The sequence below is a fragment of the Verticillium nonalfalfae genome, assembly GCF_003724135.2.
Source record: "Verticillium nonalfalfae strain VnAa140/NRRL 66861 chromosome Unknown scaffold_76, whole genome shotgun sequence".
Classification (NCBI taxonomy): Eukaryota; Fungi; Ascomycota; class Sordariomycetes; order Glomerellales; family Plectosphaerellaceae; genus Verticillium; species Verticillium nonalfalfae.
This window is the reverse complement of record NW_021167301.1, coordinates 17,955-37,481: the sequence shown is the minus strand read 5'-3', so window position 1 is coordinate 37,481 and position 19,527 is coordinate 17,955. Positions and strand designations below refer to the sequence as shown.

At 57.0% G+C, this 19,527-nt stretch overlaps 8 protein-coding genes across 8 annotated transcripts; 4 read left to right on the top strand and 4 right to left on the bottom strand.

The window, feature by feature from the left end:
* Positions 1 to 1,233: 1,233 nt before the first annotated feature.
* Positions 1,234 to 2,183, top strand: D7B24_008448 (uncharacterized protein; the record flags this gene model as incomplete). Its single annotated transcript, XM_028642535.1, has 2 exons — positions 1,234 to 1,670; positions 1,748 to 2,183. The coding sequence occupies 2 exons, from the start codon at positions 1,234 to 1,236 to the stop codon at positions 2,181 to 2,183; spliced, it is 873 nt and encodes a 290-aa protein (XP_028493650.1).
* A 242-nt stretch (positions 2,184 to 2,425) lies between these two features.
* Positions 2,426 to 2,989, bottom strand: D7B24_008447 (uncharacterized protein; the record flags this gene model as incomplete). Its single annotated transcript, XM_028642534.1, has 1 exon — positions 2,426 to 2,989. One exon carries the CDS (start codon positions 2,987 to 2,989, stop codon positions 2,426 to 2,428), a length of 564 nt encoding a protein of 187 aa, XP_028493649.1.
* A 1,693-nt stretch (positions 2,990 to 4,682) lies between these two features.
* D7B24_008446 (uncharacterized protein) lies at positions 4,683 to 6,907 on the bottom strand (the record flags this gene model as incomplete). Its single annotated transcript, XM_028642533.1, has 4 exons — positions 4,683 to 5,579; positions 5,659 to 5,862; positions 6,318 to 6,615; positions 6,741 to 6,907. 4 exons carry the CDS (start codon positions 6,905 to 6,907, stop codon positions 4,683 to 4,685), a joined length of 1,566 nt encoding a protein of 521 aa, XP_028493648.1.
* A 724-nt stretch (positions 6,908 to 7,631) lies between these two features.
* KRR1 (ribosomal RNA assembly protein krr1) lies at positions 7,632 to 8,764 on the top strand (the record flags this gene model as incomplete). Its single annotated transcript, XM_028642532.1, has 3 exons — positions 7,632 to 7,878; positions 7,972 to 8,324; positions 8,405 to 8,764. The coding sequence occupies 3 exons, from the start codon at positions 7,632 to 7,634 to the stop codon at positions 8,762 to 8,764; spliced, it is 960 nt and encodes a 319-aa protein (XP_028493647.1).
* Positions 8,765 to 9,066: 302 nt separating this feature from the next.
* Positions 9,067 to 10,211, bottom strand: D7B24_008444 (uncharacterized protein; the record flags this gene model as incomplete). Its single annotated transcript, XM_028642531.1, has 2 exons — positions 9,067 to 10,093; positions 10,153 to 10,211. 2 exons carry the CDS (start codon positions 10,209 to 10,211, stop codon positions 9,067 to 9,069), a joined length of 1,086 nt encoding a protein of 361 aa, XP_028493646.1.
* Positions 10,212 to 11,493: 1,282 nt separating this feature from the next.
* On the top strand, positions 11,494 to 12,569 carry D7B24_008443 (uncharacterized protein; the record flags this gene model as incomplete). The annotated part of the gene is made up of 2 exons (XM_028642530.1): positions 11,494 to 11,639; positions 11,729 to 12,569. 2 exons carry the CDS (start codon positions 11,494 to 11,496, stop codon positions 12,567 to 12,569), a joined length of 987 nt encoding a protein of 328 aa, XP_028493645.1.
* A 311-nt stretch (positions 12,570 to 12,880) lies between these two features.
* On the bottom strand, positions 12,881 to 13,358 carry D7B24_008442 (uncharacterized protein; the record flags this gene model as incomplete). Its single annotated transcript, XM_028642529.1, has 2 exons — positions 12,881 to 13,202; positions 13,255 to 13,358. 2 exons carry the CDS (start codon positions 13,356 to 13,358, stop codon positions 12,881 to 12,883), a joined length of 426 nt encoding a protein of 141 aa, XP_028493644.1.
* Positions 13,359 to 14,099: 741 nt separating this feature from the next.
* Positions 14,100 to 15,200, top strand: D7B24_008441 (uncharacterized protein; the record flags this gene model as incomplete). The annotated part of the gene is made up of 4 exons (XM_028642528.1): positions 14,100 to 14,516; positions 14,568 to 14,882; positions 14,938 to 14,974; positions 15,061 to 15,200. 4 exons carry the CDS (start codon positions 14,100 to 14,102, stop codon positions 15,198 to 15,200), a joined length of 909 nt encoding a protein of 302 aa, XP_028493643.1.
* Between the last annotated feature and the right edge of the window lie 4,327 nt (positions 15,201 to 19,527).

Below are 19,527 nucleotides of genomic sequence, written 5' to 3'. Positions count from 1 at the left end.
GGACAAAACAGAACGTCAAGGCTGGACCAGGGTTGTCAGCGCAAACAAGAAGGAGAAGAAGAAAATACGAAGAAGAGAATAAAGCGCTGTTGCAAGATCTGCCGGTCGGTGATCAACGAGGCTATCCAGAGATGCAGGTATGAAAATGGGGGATCAAAGGAGAGAATGGCGCCTGACTACAGCGCCAGTTGACGAAGCTAGAGTCCCACGAGAAACCCGCGGTGCCCACGGGTCAGGAACGGGTCGCGTCGCTAAGGTGGTCGGGAGCTGCGGGTGTGGTAGGAACAGGCGCTGAGGTGCAGACAGGCCTCCACTGTCATGCGATGGGACGGGGCCACAGCCACTGGCAATACCGTCCGAAGGGCACTTGAAGGGAGGTGACAAGGGGGTGGGCATCGCCTGTAACATCCCGCTGTCGCATTCCCCCCCAACAGCCTGCTCGCTATTCCGTCAACGCCTCCACCATGGCGGGGACTAACGATTAAAGGTGCGGGAAGCCAAATGCGAAGGACTCTAATGGTGCATGCCAGCACAACGCCCGCGGTAGGTAAGGTAGGCGAGCACGGTGATCAAGAGCCCTCCTAACAGCCGCAGCCGACTTGCCTACTGGGTACCTTACCGACCCTACCTAGGTACCTTAGGTACGGTACCTAGGTAGATGGTTTTCCGGCTCAACCCTGTATAGCATCCTCTGTTGTCTGCTGAGGTCTATGCGCAGAGATACCTGGTCGGCGTCGTCAGTGTCGCCTCCCCAGCGGCCTCCCAACAGGCCTGCGCCTCAATTCGCCTTCAGCTGGGACGTCGCCTGGGGGCCTGGAATTTGCCAGGAGCTTTATCCCAGATGGGACTGATCTTCGATCTGCCCTGTGATATGCACCTCGGCCGGGGGGCCTCCAAGTCCCGCACTAAACGATTGGCATCCTCCCTGGGCCAGTCACATTCGCCTCCCATCGGCCCATGTGCGTCACCGCTTGGTCGGGATGCAAAAGCTCGAAAGCTTAGCTCCGTTTGCCTGGCCATTCTTGGCCCAGTTCCCGACAATTTGGATCCCGAACTTCACCTGGCCAAGAACAAAACCAACTCGACACGCTCTCCTCCGTGTCACCAGTGCAGTTCTGCCCAACCAAAGACGTCTCTTCACACATCCTCCGCTCCTTCTTTGCGAATCGTCCACGCCTTTGTGCGGCATTGTCCCGTCTCACCTCGTGGCTGGATGTCGGCCCCCTCCTCGCGATGCGCCTCTTCCTCCTACCCATCACCAAGAGTCGCACTCTGCTCTACTGCCAGCGACTCCATGTCACGACGACCGACAAGCCGAATCTCGTCGACAAATTGACAGTGCGCGCCGCCAAGCTATGGGCAGGCTGGGAGAAAAAGGACTCGGGCTGGCAGCGAAAGGTCGTCGACTACGGGAATATGGCCCTCAAGAGGATACCTTACGAAGAATGGGGCTTGAAATCAGTGCCTTCCCTGACTACCCGGAAGAAGGACAAGGAGCTGGATGGGAAGAAGAAGATTGAGCTGATCTATCCGCAGTCTGTCATTCCCAAGGACAGGGTCGAGAGCATCCTATCCTCGCTCGCTACAGAGCGCGACAGCCTGCACAGGAAACGACTGATCTGGTGTATCATTGGCATGCCCATCAGCGCGCCTTTTGCACTGGTACCGGTGTACGTGCTACTCGTTTGCCCAATGTTCAATTCATTTATGGATAAGTTGTGTCGCTGACCATGCGCCCGCTCAACAGAATTCCCAACCTGCCCTTCTTCTATCTGGTGTATCGCGCCTGGTCACACTGGCGCGCCCTCGCCGGCAGCAACCATCTCAGATTCCTCGTCGAGAACAAACTCCTAGATCTGTCACCGTCCAAAAAGCTGGATCAAGTATACACCCCACTGCTCCCAGCTGCGCCAATCAAGCCATCTAAATCAGCCAACGGCGACAAAGTCGGCAAACCCAACGAGGTGGCCGGCGAGAAGGTCATCCTCTCGCAAAAGGACGGCAAGAAGATAGTTGATGTTCTGGACCTCCCCGAGCTCGAGGTTGAGATGGAGAGGGCCATCTGGCAGATCGAACGAGCCAAAGAGGCAGAACAAGAGGCGCAAAAACAAAACGCCCCAGACCAGACGCCAACCCAGAACGAAAACTCCAAAGCAACCCAGACAAAAAAAGAGAAGAAGTGAGAAAAGGCAGGTGCGCTGCTTTTCGACAGTATACAGTGGCCGCTGCTTGCGTCGAGTGTTTCGATAGATGGTGTGAGTACACAAGTGTACAGAGAGGATATAGAAGGATGATGGCGAAGCATGCGTTGGAGATTCCGAGGTCGAATCCACTCTCCTCTCCCCCTTTCACATACACGATTGCGCCGCGTCGTCCGCCGTGCCACTATGTGGCATTTCCTTCCGTCACAGACCCTTGTGCACGGCTATGCGCTCGCCGCCTGAGTGCTCGACTTTCCAAGAGACCACACCCCGCCTGGTGAACTTGCCGATGACAGAAGCGCAAAAATCGGGAGGCAACCGCCGAGGCATGTGAGGCCGAACATGAGCAACGCCCTTCGTGCCGTGTCACGTAGGAGCCGCGACCGCATCACCGTTAGGCCGCCTGCCCACGCCTTGGTCTCGCCGCCGTCGTCGTCATAGTCGTATTCGCCAGCGTCGCTGTAAAACGCGTCCACGTCGTCGTTGTCTTCGTCCCAGTGCGCCGGGTATTTTCGCATCGGCGCTTTGACTACTGTTCCTGCGCGCCCGTATTCGACCCGTGGCCGCGATTTCTCTCTGCGGGACCCAGTACCGTCCTGGGTCGACTTCCACGCCAATGCAGCCTTTGACCGCAGTAAGCGCTCCGTAGGGCTGAGATCGCCGCGCATCTGGCTCGAGCGTCGCTTTCCTGGTGTTGACGGCGCATGCGCCGGCACTGTGTATGGTTGCTTCGGGTTCAAGGGTGAAGAGATGAGGGGGATGTATTCCCGACTTGCGTGTGGCGACATGATGAACAGGATCTCTCAGATGAGCGTGGTAATGAGAACGAATGAAGAACACTCCAACTCATCAGATTTGTCCGTGCTACAGGGAACGACAGGTGAAGAAAGTCCAATGCGAAAACTTCCTTAGTCCCTTTCGGCGAGTGGCCTTCCCCAACGAATTCGGCAGGCTTGTTGATAAGTTTCGTCCCAGCCTGGGGGCACAGCACGTCGATCGCGCGGGGGGGCCAGCCAAGCTTTTGGGGATGTCGTGCGCGTCGATGGGTGTGGGCGAGTTTTCATGTCTCACCCGCGATGCCTGCGTTCGACCGTGTTGGAATGCGGTGGTCTATATCCCTTCGAGGCTTGTCGGCGCTGAGTCCCTCAATCCATGGGACACTAAGGACAATAGACCACGGCTTGTCCCCGATTCGCGATCGGATGGATGGATGGGGTGGCGCTACCCTGCATTCCGACAAATCCCTCCCTCACATCCTTCAAGCCGAAGCTAGTTGGTCGGCGGCCATTGGAGATTCGGATACTGTTTACCTGATCTCACCTGTGAAAAAGGGTTTTTGGAGGGGGTCGGGACCCCGAGCTTCGCCTGGCACGATACGGGAGCGAGCATCGGGTTGTTACCACCACCCCTGTACTGGAGTACTTGTAAAGGTGGCGCGCCGGGATCCCCAGGTTTGGATTCTTTGGGCACCCTCGTCCGATCGACATGTGAATGCGACTCGTCCCTCTCTGACGTTCTAACTGGGGGGAAATCAACACGCCACACCATTCATTGCCAACCAGGATTTTGTTGTTGTTGTGTCCTCCCCTCTCCCACAGTGACATGGTGCAGTACGCTTCTCTCGGACAGCATCCGGCGGCGGCGGCGCCCGCCGTTCTCATCGATTGCTTGCAACAGCCCGGTTTGGTACCGTGAAGAGCTAAAATGCGGGTTCTCTTATCAGTTCACTTGGATGCGACCCGCTGGATTCGGCGAAAGCATGCGACTCTATCTCTACCGCTTACTTGCTGCACCACCCAGAGTACGGCACTCAACGGTGGCAATGCCGCCGGTTGCCGAGGACCAGAATGTAGACTGAAAAGAGTCCAGCCCCATGGAGACCACAGCCCGTCGGCATCACCTACTCACATCGTCCAATAAACATGTGCATCGGGAAGGCGTGCTTTTCGCGCGCATGTTACGAAGAATAATCAACTTTTGGGTATCCCTCGCTGACAGGGGCATGGGGGTATGGTCTCGCGTTTTCCCACCTACTCCGGCAGGGAAATAAAAAAAAATAAAAGAAAAGAAAAAGCTCCGTGATCCTGCTTTCGGTCCGCCCCTTTTGTCATGCCAGATCGTAGCTTCAGTTGGCTTCCGTGAATCTTTCTCCAAACGCATGTGCTGTCTGCTTTTCGAGTAATAAACTCAAACCACCCTGGCGGAGAATGCGCCCAGCTTCCCTACATTACGCGCCTCCTGCACGACCACGGAGACCGCAACGCCGTCTTCAGAACACCCCATCTCCTTCCCTTCGTGAAATTAAAAATGGAAAAGCAAAAATGATGCCGACAACCATTTGGTGACGGAACCACGTTGATGTTACAGGTCATTCGTAATACTGCCGATCCGTAGCTTCTTCCGCTATTTGGCAGCAGCTGGGCATAGTAGCGCTCGAGATGATCTCAAAGCACGCCTGGTCGGCCGTCCCCAGGAACGATATTATGCAGTGGCGGTTGCGGGCTCGTCAACGACAGGTTCAGCCGGTGCCGCCTCTGCAACAGGCTCGGACTTGGCGACAACGGCTACGGCAGCGGCCGCGGCTGCGGCGGCTGCAGCCTCTTCGGCGTCGGCCAAATCGGCGGCAGCAGCAACGTCAGCAGCGGCAGAGTCGTCCACATCGGCGGAATCAGTTTGCATGACTGGCTCATCAGTTGTCATGCCGTCGGGGATATCAAATCTGGCTTCTGGCTCGTCGGCCTGTTCCACAGGCTCCGAGAGGCGTGGCTTCTTGTGGACGAGTTCGTCGTCAGGGCTGGCGTCAACGATGCCGGTCTTGATGTTGGCAAGCTCCTGTTCCAGCACGTCGAGACGGTGTTTGAGACTGTTTTCTCGGCGATGACTTTCTTCCAGCTGGCCACGCAGCTGTGTCTCTGCCTGACCGCTGATTTCCTGACCACGTCTAGCAGTCGCCTCGTCCTGTTCAAGCTGACCCAGTCGTCCGCGGAAAAGCTCGTTGATGAGCTCTAGCTCGCGTACTCTGGTGCTGAGCGCTGAATTGGCAGCAATCAATTGCTCGTGCGTCTGAGGGGCATCGATAGGGCGGTCTCCATTAAGGGGCGATCCAGTGCGATTGGGCGGCGTGCCGGACATGTTGAAGCCAGAGAGCGCGGTCGACTGCAGCTGCGCCTCATCGAAGCCATGGAAAACGGGCATGGCGGCCGGGTTGTACAGCGGCGTATCGCCGCGCGAGCCGGGGGAGTGGCCGTCGCCGTTCTTGTGCGTCTGCCGGGGGCCCGCCGAGTTGATGCCACCAGTCTGTGAATTCATGTCGAAGCCGTTGTGATCGCCGCCAAGGTAGGCATGATGTTGCGCCTGTTGCTGGGCTTGCTGCTGCTGCTACGCGAAGGTGTCAGCGGGATGTTAAGGGGTCAAAGGGAGGGGCCTTGGCTAGATGGGGCCTGAGCACTGTACATACCTTCTTTTTTGTCGCAAGATCAGGGCGCATTGTCTTGACTCGGTTGCGACTCTTGATGACATCGGTCTTCAGGGAAATGGGCCGCGCGCGTCCATGCAGCTTCAGGAAGAGACCGCAGGCGTTGCACAGAACCTTGCCCTCATCGTCGCGACGCCACAAGGGTGTGGTGGAGGTTTCGCAGTTGAAGCATACAGGCTTTGTCGACTCACGGTCGTGGTTAGCAGGTGTTGCCATCATGTCGGCGATTCAAGTGCTGTGAGGAGGACAAGAGCGTTCGCGACAGTGGACACAGTCGGTACTGATGGTCGTGATCTTGGACCGGGAGCGCAACCAGATAAGGAGAGAAAATCTTATCTTCAGAATCATGATTTGGGATGGGGCCAGGCGATAGATTAGTGTGGGGTGTCCTCGACTTCGAGGCGCCTTCCCAAAAGGAGCACTAGTGTCTGATAAGGGTGGACCAAGCATGGTACGTACAAGCAGTGAGTACAACAGAAGGGATTAGGTCATCCTTTGGGTCAGGGAAAGTTGGGGGTGCATTTGTGTCAGGAGGAAAGGAGGAAAGAAGAAAAAGAGGGGGAAAATTGTCCAGTACGAATGTTAATGGGATAAGAAGGATTGGGAATTGGGAGTACAAGAAGGAGAAGAGGCGAGCTCACCAGGCCGGCATCATTCTTGGCTCGAACAGCAGGGGACTGAATGGGATGTGAAGCAGGGGCGGCGTGAGAGAAGCCCTGGTCCAGTTGCTGATGTGGCAGCGGCTGTTGTTGTTGCTGTTGATGTTGCTGCTGTTGATGATGTTGTTGCTGCTGCTGCTGCTGTTGTTGTTGGGCTTGCTGTTGATCCTGCTGATGTTGCACTTGCTGCTGTTGTGGCGGTTGCTGTTGTGGTTGCGGTTGCTGCTCGTGCTGCTCATGTTGCTGCATGTTGTGTGGCGGTTGAGTGAGGTGCTCAGCGCTGAGGTGGATGATCAGCCTCAAGAAGGGGATGGGTGTGGGTGTTAAAGTACAAAGGTTGGTGGCAGGCATGCGATGATAAAGAAGAAAAAAGCTGCCATCTCAATGCGACAGACACACACATACCTGGCTTGGGGTGAACCATCCAGCGCTGCAACACCGTCGGCGGTGGCGAGGGCGGAAATGCTCGACAGATGGGCGAGGGAGGCCAGTGAAGAGGTCGAATCTGGGCGCGACAAGGGCTCAGGCTCCGGGCCGCCGAGAGGCGGGTACATGCTGATCTCGTCGTCCATGATGGGAGACGGAGACGCGATGGGGGATGGGCCGTGGAGCTGGATGAGCTTTATCGGGAGAGGCGTTCAATCTGATTGCAGTGATTGCGACACGATAAGGAGAAACGTTGATGGTACTCGACGTGGCGGCCGGCAGAGAGCGTCGCGTCCTACAGACAGGAAAGAAACATGTGAGAAGACGAGAGCCTGGGAATGAGCGAGGTTTCGCGATGTTGTCGGGCGCGATGGCGTTGCTGAAGAGGCCGCGTCAAGGTTGGATATGGGAGTGAAGAGTTTGGCTGAACTTGTAGCGACGCGACCGACCGATGATGAGTTTGGGTCTAGGTCCCGGTTCCCTTTCGCGACTTGGGCAACCACGACACTGTGGGACTCGGAGGCGAGGTTTGGGTAAGAAAGGAGTACCTCAGCATGAACACCAGACGCGCAAAACGTGCAAGCCAATAGACGGCTGATCATTGGCTGATGGGCTTTCAGCATGCCCATCCTGACGATAAGATAACAAATATTCAACCTCCGGATGCCCCACGCTCGGTGTGCCTGCTGGTGCTTCTCACCGAGAAAAAAAGCTGGCCCGCGCCGCTTGCTGGGACTTCTGTCAAATCCAACCCAGAACTTCTGCTGCGTATCCGCTTTCTACGAAAACCGCCGTACGAATCACGACAGGCGGATCACTTCAGTACCACAAGCCAAGGGACGCGCATCAATTCCTTCTACGACTACTAAAATGCCGTCACACGAAAAGGACAAGCCGTGGGACACAGAAGACATCGACAAGTGGAAGGTCGAGACCTTCAAGCCCACAGACAATGTCGGCGGCTCCTTCGTCGAAGAGTCCAGCTTTTCCGTCCTCTTCCCCAAATACCGCGAAGTATACCTGAAGGAAGCATGGCCACTCGTCACCAAGTCGCTAGAGAAGTATGGCATTGCCTGCAGTCTCGACTTGATTGAGGGCTCCATGACTGTTAAGACCAGTACGTACAAACGAAACCTCCAGACGCCGCGAGACCTGGCAGCTGTACCTTCCCGTGTGTAAAGCCCCCTCGCTGACGTGTCCCTTTTGCCAGCGCGAAAGACATATGACCCCGCTGCCGTGCTCAACGCCCGCGATCTCATCAAGCTCCTCGCCCGAAGCGTTCCTGCGCCGCAGGCCGTCAAGATTCTCGAGGACGGAGTAGCATGCGACATCATCAAGATCCGAAACCTGGTCGGCAACAAGGACAGGTTCGTCAAGCGCCGGCAGAGGCTTCTCGGACCCAACGGCTCGACGCTGAAGGCGTTGGAGCTGCTCACCGAGACGTACATCCTCGTGCACGGCAACACCGTGTCGGCCATGGGGCCGTACAAGGGCCTCAAGGAGGTCCGGCGCATCGCCATCCAGACCATGGACAACATCCACCCCATCTACGCCATCAAGCAGGTACGTTTATGGTTGTTCCTTGTCCTCGCCCTAAATGCAGAGATCAAGTGAGAGCGTACACGTGCTGACGCCGCCCACAGCTCATGATCAAGCGTGAGCTCGCGAAGGACCCGGAACTCGCCAACGAGAGCTGGGACAGGTTCCTGCCCGACTTTGGCAAGAAGACGCTCAGCCACCGCCGCGTACCGCACAAGGTGTCGGACAAGAGCAAGAAGGTGTACACGCCCTTCCCGCCGGCGCCGGAGAAGAGCAAGGTCGACAAGCAGATTGAGAGCGGCGAGTACTTCCTTGGCAAGGAGGCCAAGGCGCGGGCGGTGGCGCAGGAGCGCGTCGAGTCACAGAAGCAGAAGAAGGAGGAGAAGTTGCAGAAGCGGGAGCGCGAGTACGTGGCGCCCGAAGAGGGGGAGAAGAAGAAGAAGCGCAAGAAGACCGAGGCGTAAGGTGAGGGGCCAGCGTGGGGAGGCGAACGGGAAACGCGCGAACAGATGAAACGGTTGGAGATACCCTGATCATGGGACGTGCCTCGAGTGGTGGGCTAGCGACCTCAATACGATGGAGGTGGAGACGTAGGGGAGGCGGGGAGGAGCCACGCGCCATGGAGCCCCGAGGAGGAGAGGGGTCATGAGTAGGCGGGCAGTTTGAGAACAAAAGGACTCGGGGACACTTGGGAACAAGGAGTTCGGTGTATATGAACAATGATTAAGGTCTTTCTTCTCGACTCGAAATGTACGGTAACTACCGGCTACAGCTTGGCAGAGGCTTCGTCGTCAAACTCAATGACCAGCTTTCCAAACTGCTTTCCCTCGTCCATGTCTTTGAACAGGCCCTCGATGCCCTCGATGTTGGTCAATCCCTTGACGACGCGGCTCACGACTGGGGTCACCTTCTTCTCGCCCACAAACGCAATCATGTCCCTGAACTCCAGGCGCGAGCCCATCGTAGACCCCTTGAGGTCAATGTTCTTCAGGACGGCCTGCATATTCCACTCCATCTTGGGGGCGACCGTCATGCCGTACTGGCTGATGACGCCGCCGGCCTTTAACAGCCGCACGGACCGGGCGACGATGTCTCCGCCGGCACCGTCGATGACAGCGTCCAGGTAGGGGCGATCGGCGGGGAGTTGGGTGGCGAGAGTCTTCTCCCAGCGGCCGTCCGTCTTGTAGTTGACGCCGCCAGCGGCCCCCAGCTTCTTTGCCCGCTCAATCTTGGTGTTGTCGCCCGACGTGACATAGACGTTGCACCCGTGCGCGACGGCGAACTGCAGTACCGACAGGGCCACGCCGCCGCCGATGCCGGTGACGAGGATGTTGCGGCCGGGGAGGGCGTTGCCAGACTTTGTCACGAAGGCGCGCCAGGCGGTCAGGCCGACGACGGGCAGCGCGGCACCCTCGGCCGGCGAGAGGTGTGATGGAGCAGGCTCGACCTCGTCGGCGGCGACGACGATGTAGTCCTGCGCCATGCCGGCCGGAGTCACAACGGAGCCACCATTGACAGCGAAGCGAGAAGAGTCTTCTGGTCCGTCGGGATTGGCAGCCCAGCCACGACAGGGGGTCAGTATGACAGGCTTGTGCAGGAGAGTGGTAGGGGCGCCGGGCCCAGCAGCGATGACGGTGCCGTACCCATCGGCGAGGAGGGGATGCTCAAAGGAGATGCCGGGGTAGAGATGACGGCGGATGAAGAGATCACGGTGGTTGAGGGCGGCGGCGGAAAGCTTAACGAGGACCTCGTTGGGGCCAGGTGTCGGCTTGGCAATCTGGTTGACTTGAAGGCTAAGGGAGCAGCCAGTCAGATGAGCTACCAAGACTCGTGGGAGAGAATGAAATCTTACGGATAATAGACCTTCCCAGGCTTGCCTTCTATTTTCTTGACAGTAAGTGAGTGAGGCATGATGTTGAGAGTGGCGATGCCAGGGGCTTTCAGGTAGATATCACGGTGCTTGCGCAGGAGCGTCTCGGAGCCAATTATTTAAGACGATACTTTTGAAACGTTAAAAGCAATGTGAGGTGGGCAATTCTGTGTCTGGGATGACGACCACAAAGGCTGCAATCACACGTCGATAGATGTTGATGATACAAGTCTGGAGGAGCAACATATGAGTGAAGGCCGACAGTAGACGCCTCACCCCGCGGATGTGTGGGGAAGAACCTCGGCAACACGCATGCGGGGGGCCAGGGGGTGCTTCATGTCCCACCGGAGGCCGGAGGGACTCCGTAACGGACCGGCCGGGCCGTTGCACGTCCGATCAGCCGTTGTGCTGTGTTCCTGTTGTTGTGGTGTGTCGATTGGCGATGTGGAAGAGTATCTTGTGTCCTCTAAGGTAAGTAGGCAGGCAGGTGGGTAGGTGGGTAGGTGGGCAAGGTAGCTAAGGTAGGTACCTCAGGTGCGTAAAGTACCTACCTTACCTTAGATGCCTTACCTTTCAAGGCACGGTACCTAAGTAGGCAGGTACCTAGGTAGGCACGCACCTAGGCACCAGGTAGAGAGGTTTTGTCCAGTTGGCCAACATGTTGCAGACTGACCCTTGCCTTCACTGCATCATCCCAAAGTTAACATACACAAAAGTCTATAAGGACCTTGCCGATGGCACGTCTCCAGAGGCAAGCCGTCAGCACCTTATCGCCTCAAACTCGAAAGGCGGCTGACAGATCGCGTGTTGCAAGGAATCTTTCGGTCAAGCAGGGACATCGCCCCCTCTCCACGTCAAGTTCAAATGCCGAGACATTGCTGAATTGTCAGCTCGCCGACAATGGTCCCCGACGGCGATCTGCTAGCCAGGCTTCCGGGGAGTGATCTGCGGCTAGACCATCCGGCTCGTTGTCCCTACCTAGTATCAGGTCGCCGACAAAGCCTTCCCCACAGCATTTGAGTGCTCGAGAGCCATCCCTATGAAGCAAAAACCAACCTCGTTTCCACGTCTTTGTCATGTCCTCGACCCCCAAGGGTTGAGGCAGGCGACGCCTCGAAGCGGGAACCAAACGCCGCGATGCCCACTCCAGCGCTAGCGCCTATGTCGCAATGGGAATAAAGCAATCCGCCCGCCCTCATCCACCTCGATGTCCGTTCCCCAGCTTTTTTGTATTTTATCTCTATAGCTGCACGCAAGTTCATCGTGGACACACTGCCGAGTTACGCCTCAGCCATCCTCTTCAAGATACGCGTCAACCCGACCATGGCAACTACAGCCCTCTCCGGCGTGGCCTTTGGTGCCGGCCTCGCTGCCGCCGGTGTCTACCACCCGGCCGTCATCACGAGCCAGCTCAAGTTTGAGAACTGGCATATGATCCAAGCCTTCCTCGCCGCCGCGGCCTCCAGCGGGTAAGGTGACCTTGCTTGGCTCCGCCCCACGCCCGAGCCAAAAGAACTACAAAAAAGAGAAAGGGATAAACATATCTGACACGCACCAGTATTGCTGTCCTGCTCCTCGACCGCCTGGGCTACTATCACTCCAAGCCACGCTCCGCCTCGCGGCTGGGGCTCTTCGGCCCTTACGACGGCAACATTCTCGGCGGCGCCCTCCAGGGTCTCGGCATGGCTCTCGCCGGCGCCTGTCCCGGCACCGTCATTCCCCAGGCCGCTGTTGGTGTCCCCTCAGGCCTCTACGCCCTCTTCGGCACCCTTATCGGTGGCATCGCCTGGTCCGGCTTCATCTCCTCCCTCGCCGCCCGCGCCGCGTCTCGCGCCCCCGCCGAGAACCCCAAACTCACCGTCCAGGAACGCCTCGGTATCTCCTCGACCGCCATCTTCACCATCTTCGAGGCCGTTTGCGCCGTCGCCCTCTACGCCGCCGGCACTGCCTCCACGCCCAGCCGCTATGCAGCCATCAACCCGGCCCTCGGCGGCCTCTGCATCGGCCTCGCCCAGCTGTTCTCCATGCTCGTGCGCAAGACCATGGTCGGCGTCTCCACCGCCTATGAGGAGGCAGGCAAGCACTTCTTCTGGCTCGCCGAGGGCGCGTCCGGCCCTCGCCCCGGCGCCAAGAACATCCTCTTCGCCGCCGGCGTCGGTGCCGGCGCGCGTCTGCTGACGAGCTGGGATCCCGCCTTCAAGGCTGGCGTCAGCGATATCACCGTGGACCCTCTGCTCGCCGTTGCCGGTGGCGTCTGCCTCGCCGTTGGCTCGAGGCTGGCCGGCGGGTGCACTTCTGGCCACGGCATCAGCGGCATGTCCATGTTCTCGACGTCGAGCTTCGTCACGATAGCGTCCATGTTTGGCGCCGGTGCCCTGTTCATGCCTCTTTTCATTTGATCGTGTTTAATGAAGGATTACTTACTGTGGCGACTGAGCGATACTATTCATTGTTTATAGACCTGATCTTTGCATACTGTAGCAATCGCAACGTACATCTTTTTCCAGTTCCTGTGTGGAGTAAAGTTCGGCGACTCAATGACGGGCTTGTCCATCATCTGCACCCACCCGTCGACACGTCTCAGATGTGCCATGTCGTAAGCGCTTGAAGTCACACCAAGAGCCGCAGAACGTTTAGCATTCGATAGCCTGCCTGAATGCTTACGTCGAGGACTGGACTATTCCAGCAGGTATCTTGCTGGGCTAGGCCTTCACACAAAGTCTGGCACATTCCTACGCTCCGGCAAAACACTCGTCCCAGTTCGCCTCGCCGTGACCTCAATCTCAATCTTCATCTCATCCTTCATGAGGCCGGCCTGCACCATCGTTGCCGCGGGCCTCACCTCGCCAAACCACTCGCGCAGCACGGGCCACGTCTTGGGGAAGTCGTCGCGGTCTGGCAGGGTATACTGGACGCGGACAACGTCGGCCATGGACGCTCCGGCCTGGGCCAGTGCCGACGCAATATTGCGCAGTGTTTGCGCCGTCTGCTCGGCAACATCGCGCGAAATGATGCCCGTATCGTAGTTGTAACTGAGAGGTCAGCCCTGGGCTCGAGCATGTCCGATGAGGCAAATCCAATTACCCAGTGGTGCCGGAGACAAGAATCCAGTCACCCGTCACAACTGCTCGCGAGTAGGCAATCTCGGCCTCGAACTTGGACCCGGAACTAATGTTGGTTCTCGACATGGTGATTGAGGTATGCGCAGAAAATCGTTGTTCAATCAATGGTTTGCTGCGATACAAAGTACGCCCGAACTGGTCAGTTGTTTAGCTCTGGGTGTAAGTGACTCACGTTTGACTTCGGCACGGGTGGTCTTTCACCGCACGTGCGAGGATGACTGATGACACCCCGCCGTCGTCACCGAGAGGAGGGTCGGTGAAGCTTTGGGTACAGAGAATCACCACGACATCTCATGGTAAGGTATGTCCATGCTCTATTGTGATGATGACCGCACGAGAGTAAGTTCGAAATGCGGACAGACTGCGTTCATGTCGTCGAAGGCCTGAAATTGACTGTTCCAGCAACTTGTGCGTCCGATTGGCCTTTGGCTGGCCACTCCATCCTTTGCTCATCGTTGTGAGTTAGGACAGCCGAATTTTCCTGGACGTGAGACTCATGGGAAGCAACAAAAAGCCTGTAGGAATAGAAAGAGAAGACAACACCCCGATCGCACCTTCCTGACAACTACCTGCCTTGGTCTTTCCTCACAATACTGTACCTGCCAAAGGTGTTCAGGCAGCACCTTCCAACTGCGTTATGTTATGGTTTCTATCGAAACCAAGGTGGGATGTATCTTGTTCTTCTACATCCTGAGCAACGCTTTGTCTACATCCTACGTTCCGGTCCGCAAGTCGAACACAAACAAGCTTCCATCAATCTTCCCTCCGTCCATTTGATCGTGTTCATCCCCACACCATACTTCGATCATGGGTGTTGAGAGCACGTGGGGAGAATATTCATGGGCGGTCCCCAGCTCCTGCTCCTCGACCCTTTCCGATCCTCCTGGCTCAGAGTATGAGCCTGAACCATCCTCACCTACCCATGATGGGACCAACCGACCTGCCACCACAGCAGCTGCCGTTGTGGCTCCGGTAACGCCTCTGCAAAGCGGCCTAAGGCATACTTTTCTCAGCCAGGAGGAGCCATCCGATGGCAGCCCTCCTGTCAAGAAGAAGAGAACCACTCGCGAGACTAAATCTACCAAAGGCTACCCCCAAGATATTGCCCGCCTCACCCGCTTTGGCAAGGGTACCTATGCCATTGGCCACGGCCCGCTCCCTGACGATATCGACTGGACCCAGATACCGGTGCCCGTAATCAAGGAACAGCTGTTCATGCGGGACGTCTCCAGGGTGGGCAGAAAGGCCGAATTGCTCGAAAGAATCCAGAACTAGAAGAGCTGGGTGGCACCTGCCGAGGCAGAGCTCGGTCTCACACACGAGGCCGCATTCGAGGTCGGTGATGGAATCGCCGCCCAGCAGCGCCCAGGTGGCTTTCGCAAGGGCGCCAACGAGAAGACTCATGCATCTACGAAGAAGGCCCTCACACAGCGCATGATCTTGGTCAAGCGTCAGGACACCATTGAGTGGGATGACTGGGGCTCTTATGACCCCGCGAATACCAACTCTGCCGACTTCTACATTCGCGGTTCTGACAAGACGTACTGCATCACCATCAACAATTCGCCCAAGTGCGAGTGTCCTGCCAAGGTAGGCCAGTCGTTTTCGCGTTCGTGCTTAGATGCGCCGGGCTGATCTCTTGCAGAAATACAACCCCCAAAACCACTGCAAGCACATCATATGTGAGTACCAATTCATTGCTTGGAGTAAGGTTGCCTCAAGCATCTGCCCTTGCAAATCCCAAGAACGAGGCGTTGACAGTTTTCAGATGTCCTAGTTCACATTCTGCGAGCGCCTGAGGCTCTCATATATCAAAAAACACTCCTTGACGACGAAATCCGGGCACTCCTGACGCAAGGCCAAACCTCCGTCCTACCTTGGACCAGATCAACAATGATCCAACCATGAAGGACGGTATTGCCAAGGACAAAACCGCGCAAGATTGTCCCATCTGCTACCAGTCCCTCGGTGACGAGGACTCCGTTACCTGTGTTACTTGTGGCCGCCATGCTCACGAGTCTTGTCATACGAAGTGGGAGCACGAGAACAGTGGCTGGGGTCCTCTCAAATGCCTCACCTGCCAAGGCATCTGGAAATAGTTTACCGAAGAGTCAGACCACACCGAGGGTGTCCTGAACCTGCAGAGATGGCCGGAATCTGACCGCCTTGAGTTCCTTCTGGAGGCGTTATTTTGCTCGTTGAACTTGAAACATCGGAGTCAACGCCAGATAGCGCAAGGATTTGCTATTGCTAGTCAACTAAGAAAGGCTCAAAATGTTATGCGTTCCGAAGGACAGACATGTCACTACAGGCCCGTGAACTACATGCCCGTGAACTACAGGCCCGTGAACTATATTATCCGATGTAGCACTCCCCCGAAAACTATATACCACGGAGCCAATCTCTGTTCACATAGCAACGTAGCACATCCAAAGTGGGGAGCCTGAGAAGAACGAATATCGTGATAACACAACTGACGGGTATTAACAGATAATTGCAGCAACTCATGGGAGCTTAGTGGCATCATGTCAGGGCATCTTTTTGTGGAGCGCTAAACGATCTCCATGTTACTCACTTGTCAACGGCCACTTACCACCGTAATTTCTGATTTATCGAGAGACTGCGTTCTCGACCCGGAACGATGTGACACCGGAAGCGTTGCTCTCAGCTGAGCTCCCCCGCCCCCTCCAGGATGCGGATTGACTTTCTCACCATGCGCCCCATCATGCCAGACATCAACCAGCGAGCGAAGCCTGGGCCTCCCGAGCCCGAAAAAGTTGAACGCCTCGAGGGGCAAACGACTTTTACCCCCCCCCCCCCCCCTCCAGCTGCACAGCGCCTGTCTCAGAGCGCCGAGGGCGGCGTTGAAACATTGCAGCCACCGCAGGCAGCGTGACCTCGGGAGATGATCAGACCTTCCATGAATTCGAACCCCTCCTTTTGTGTTCTACGAGACAGATCGAGAAGTGCCAGTCGGGGAAGTGATCCGCCCTTTCGGGTCCAGGGAGCCAAGCAGGTCACTGCACTCACTCGTTGAAGACCCGGGGAAGAGGCGGCGGTCGTGGTCCAAGGATGAACCTCCAAATCCCGGCTGCAGGGTTGACTCGAGTGAGAAAATCTCCGCGTCGGGCGCCGTTTTCAGAATTTCGGCGCATGTCTCCCCAGGCCCGTCGACCCGTAAACATCAACAAAAGCATATCGTTTTCGCGTTTGGATGAGCTCGTCTCGGCGAGGCTGAAATTTGCGTTTCGTTAAGCTAAAGAGGGGCGCCTCGGCGCGTGCTGCTGACGAAAGTCAACCCGCAAAGTGCCTGGTTCGCAGGACGAGGGTTCGGCGCGATGAGGTCATTGCATCCGAACCGGTTTGCCGCAAACAGAGCTGCAGCCGAGCAAATGACATGAGACCATTAACGTATTGGGCTACCCAAGAGGATCGGCTTGTGCACGTATTGGTTTGGAAGACCAGTGACTGGTCCAGGTACAGTTTGAACGGGTCAAAATGGCATCGCTGCTGATGCTCATTTCGTCGTGTCGTGAATTCGTGAAGGGAGAGAAAACTGGATACAAACAAACAAATGAAGACGTCTCCTTGTCAATTTGACGCTCTTCGTCGAGGTCCCTGCCCCCGGTCCCTTAAGCCCCCCGGTCCCATCGACTCTACTCCCCGGCATGTATGACAGGGGTCAATCGGTAGGATCCCGGATGCAAGCACTTCGAATTGGCTCGTGCAACGCGGCGAAGGTTGATGAGCCACTTTGTGGGGTTTCGTGAACCCTGGACATTCCACTTGCGCCCCTTCTCGCTCGACAATTCTAGGCACAGCGGGGACCAGGCACTGTCGACAGAAGGCCAGATGCTTCGGATTAATGGCTATTGTCCGGGTTGATTGATGGAGTACAACCCCGTGCTTCAGCCTTTGATGTCACGGGATGGCGCAAGTGAGAGGCATGGACCCCTTTCTTTCGCGCAGCTCGAGCGTCTCGATCATCCTTCCCACAGGCCCAAGAACTCTTTTGTCTCAGAGGTGGTACTGCCGCAGGAGACAAAGTTCATATGGTGTGGAGGCTCGTTAACAGAAAGACCAAATGGGTATCTACTGGCTTGACGAATGGGGGACTGCGCTGGCGGAGACGAGCGAGGGAGAGAGATGGTTGGTGACGACGACCCAAAACTAGTGGCGTGCCGCGGAATGGTTCCTTTTTCTTGCGGGCAGTCCGAGACGCGGATGAACGTTGACTGAGAGGGCAATTTGCTCAGCTGGGGCCAGAGGGGGAATGTCCGACGGCCAGCCGGTCGGCAGTCCTCTAGAAAACGCCCGTAGGCCCAATGCAAAAGAGTTGTACTGCCATGGGAGGAGCGGCCTCCCCGCATTTGACGGGTGTCGACATGAATGGGGCACATCGACATTTTGCGCTCAGTCTTCGTAATCTTCGTGTGTTACCTGGGAGGACCGAGGCCGGACGGCCCCGCCTGTGGCTGTGGAATGTTGCTCATTGAGCTGTCACAGTGGCGGGTGGTATTCGGGCATCTCACCACTTTGTCACCTGTACAATGCAGGAAGGGGGTTAGGGGCGATCGTAGAGTGGTCTGATGTGCAGCGAGGCCAGGTCGAAAAGAGGCAAGACAATGGCTGACGGCGTCGGAAGCATGCCAGTACAAGGCCACCAGCGCCGGCTCGTCTGCCGGTCTTTCCATAAAAGGAAAAGCAATAATCTTACAACGAAGATGGGTTGATCAGTAAATCTCTTCGGCTGGCCGGTCGACTAGCGCATTGCTTCTCTTGCGCCATTTGCCTTTCCACAGGGGCGCTCATCAATCAGCGAAAAGAACGAGTGGGTAAGACCGAAGTGTCGGGGAATAATTGACCACACAGCTGCGGGCCGGCGATTGCATATGGAACACAGGTCTCCGATGGACCAGAGGGGAAAAGATTTGACGACGACATCAGGCTGTGACGAAAACACGACTGCTAGCCAGGTACCGCGAGAAACATGTGCCACATGGGGCACACCTTCATGCTCGTCCCCACACTGGAAAGAGTATTGGAAATCTCGACGGCAACGTTGACAAATATCGTGCTGCTTGCCTTCTGACCGTCACATGACCGCAGCGTTCCGGCAGGTCTTTGACAGCGGAAGGTCTTTGCCTGGAACCGTTTCGGCGCCCATGCTAGTGATCTGCGCCAGAATGTGGGTTGCCAATGGAATCCAGTTGAGGCTGAAGTCGACCTCGATCTCTTTGACTCAAGTTGGGGTCGAAACGTTGTATGGGAGATTGGGAATGCTTTTCCTTGCTTCCATACATCACCCTGTCTCACGGATCGGCGACGGGGTCGGTTGGGCCTGTTGGTCGTTTCTTTGTCGGCGAGCTCAGATGAAAATTCTCTGTACTTTTCGAAGCCGTGGCCAACCTGTCACGAATCAACCATCCCATCCTTGAGTGGGTAATTGGTGTGCCGCCATCGGTCAAGTGGACAGCCGATTCGGTCGGAGGAGACGGAACTGGTGCCAAAGACCAACGCTTGTCGTGGCTGGCAGCGGACTAGGCGTGTCGACACACGTGGAGGGCAGTGCACTCGGCAGTCCCTGGGTTGGTTGGGTTGGGGGTGAGGGGGCTTGGGGGGATACCCGTTGGCGAAGAGGAGGGAAAGCTTGCTTGTTTGGCTTCATTCTGACGGGCGTGTGAGTACCTACCTAGATACGTACATGTGTACTGTAGACTTGACGGCCGACAGACATCACGTCGTCGTCGTCCTCCTCAGTGGCTGGGGCAAGCCCGAACCCCACCTTGTTTGGCCTGTCTTGCCGTCCCGACAGTACCTGCACTTGCGACAGAGGCAGCCACGCCCAGCACGCTACGCTGCAGGCCCCGGCCCGGCAGGTGTGGTGGTGGTGCTACAGTATGGCCTCTGCCCCCCTCCCCCCCAATCCGCTGCCGGATATGATGTCCTAGGGCGCTCAGGGTGCCAAACGTGTAGTGACTGATGGTGCTGTCGAGAAATGTGTGTCGCCCCAAGCGCCCTGAACGAGGCCTAAGCTCGCCGCCGCCCCCTGCACGCCCCCTTGCACGCCCACCCTTGTCGCCTTGGCCCCGCTCTTCGTACCTTGCTACGCATGGATCCCTGACCTGCTGCCCCCGACTTGGGACCGCTGGAGCTCTGGGCTGCAGCTGCCTGCAAGGTCTGCTGGCTCGTCTGCCTGCTAGTCTGCGAAGTTTGCGCCGCGCTGCTCTGTCAT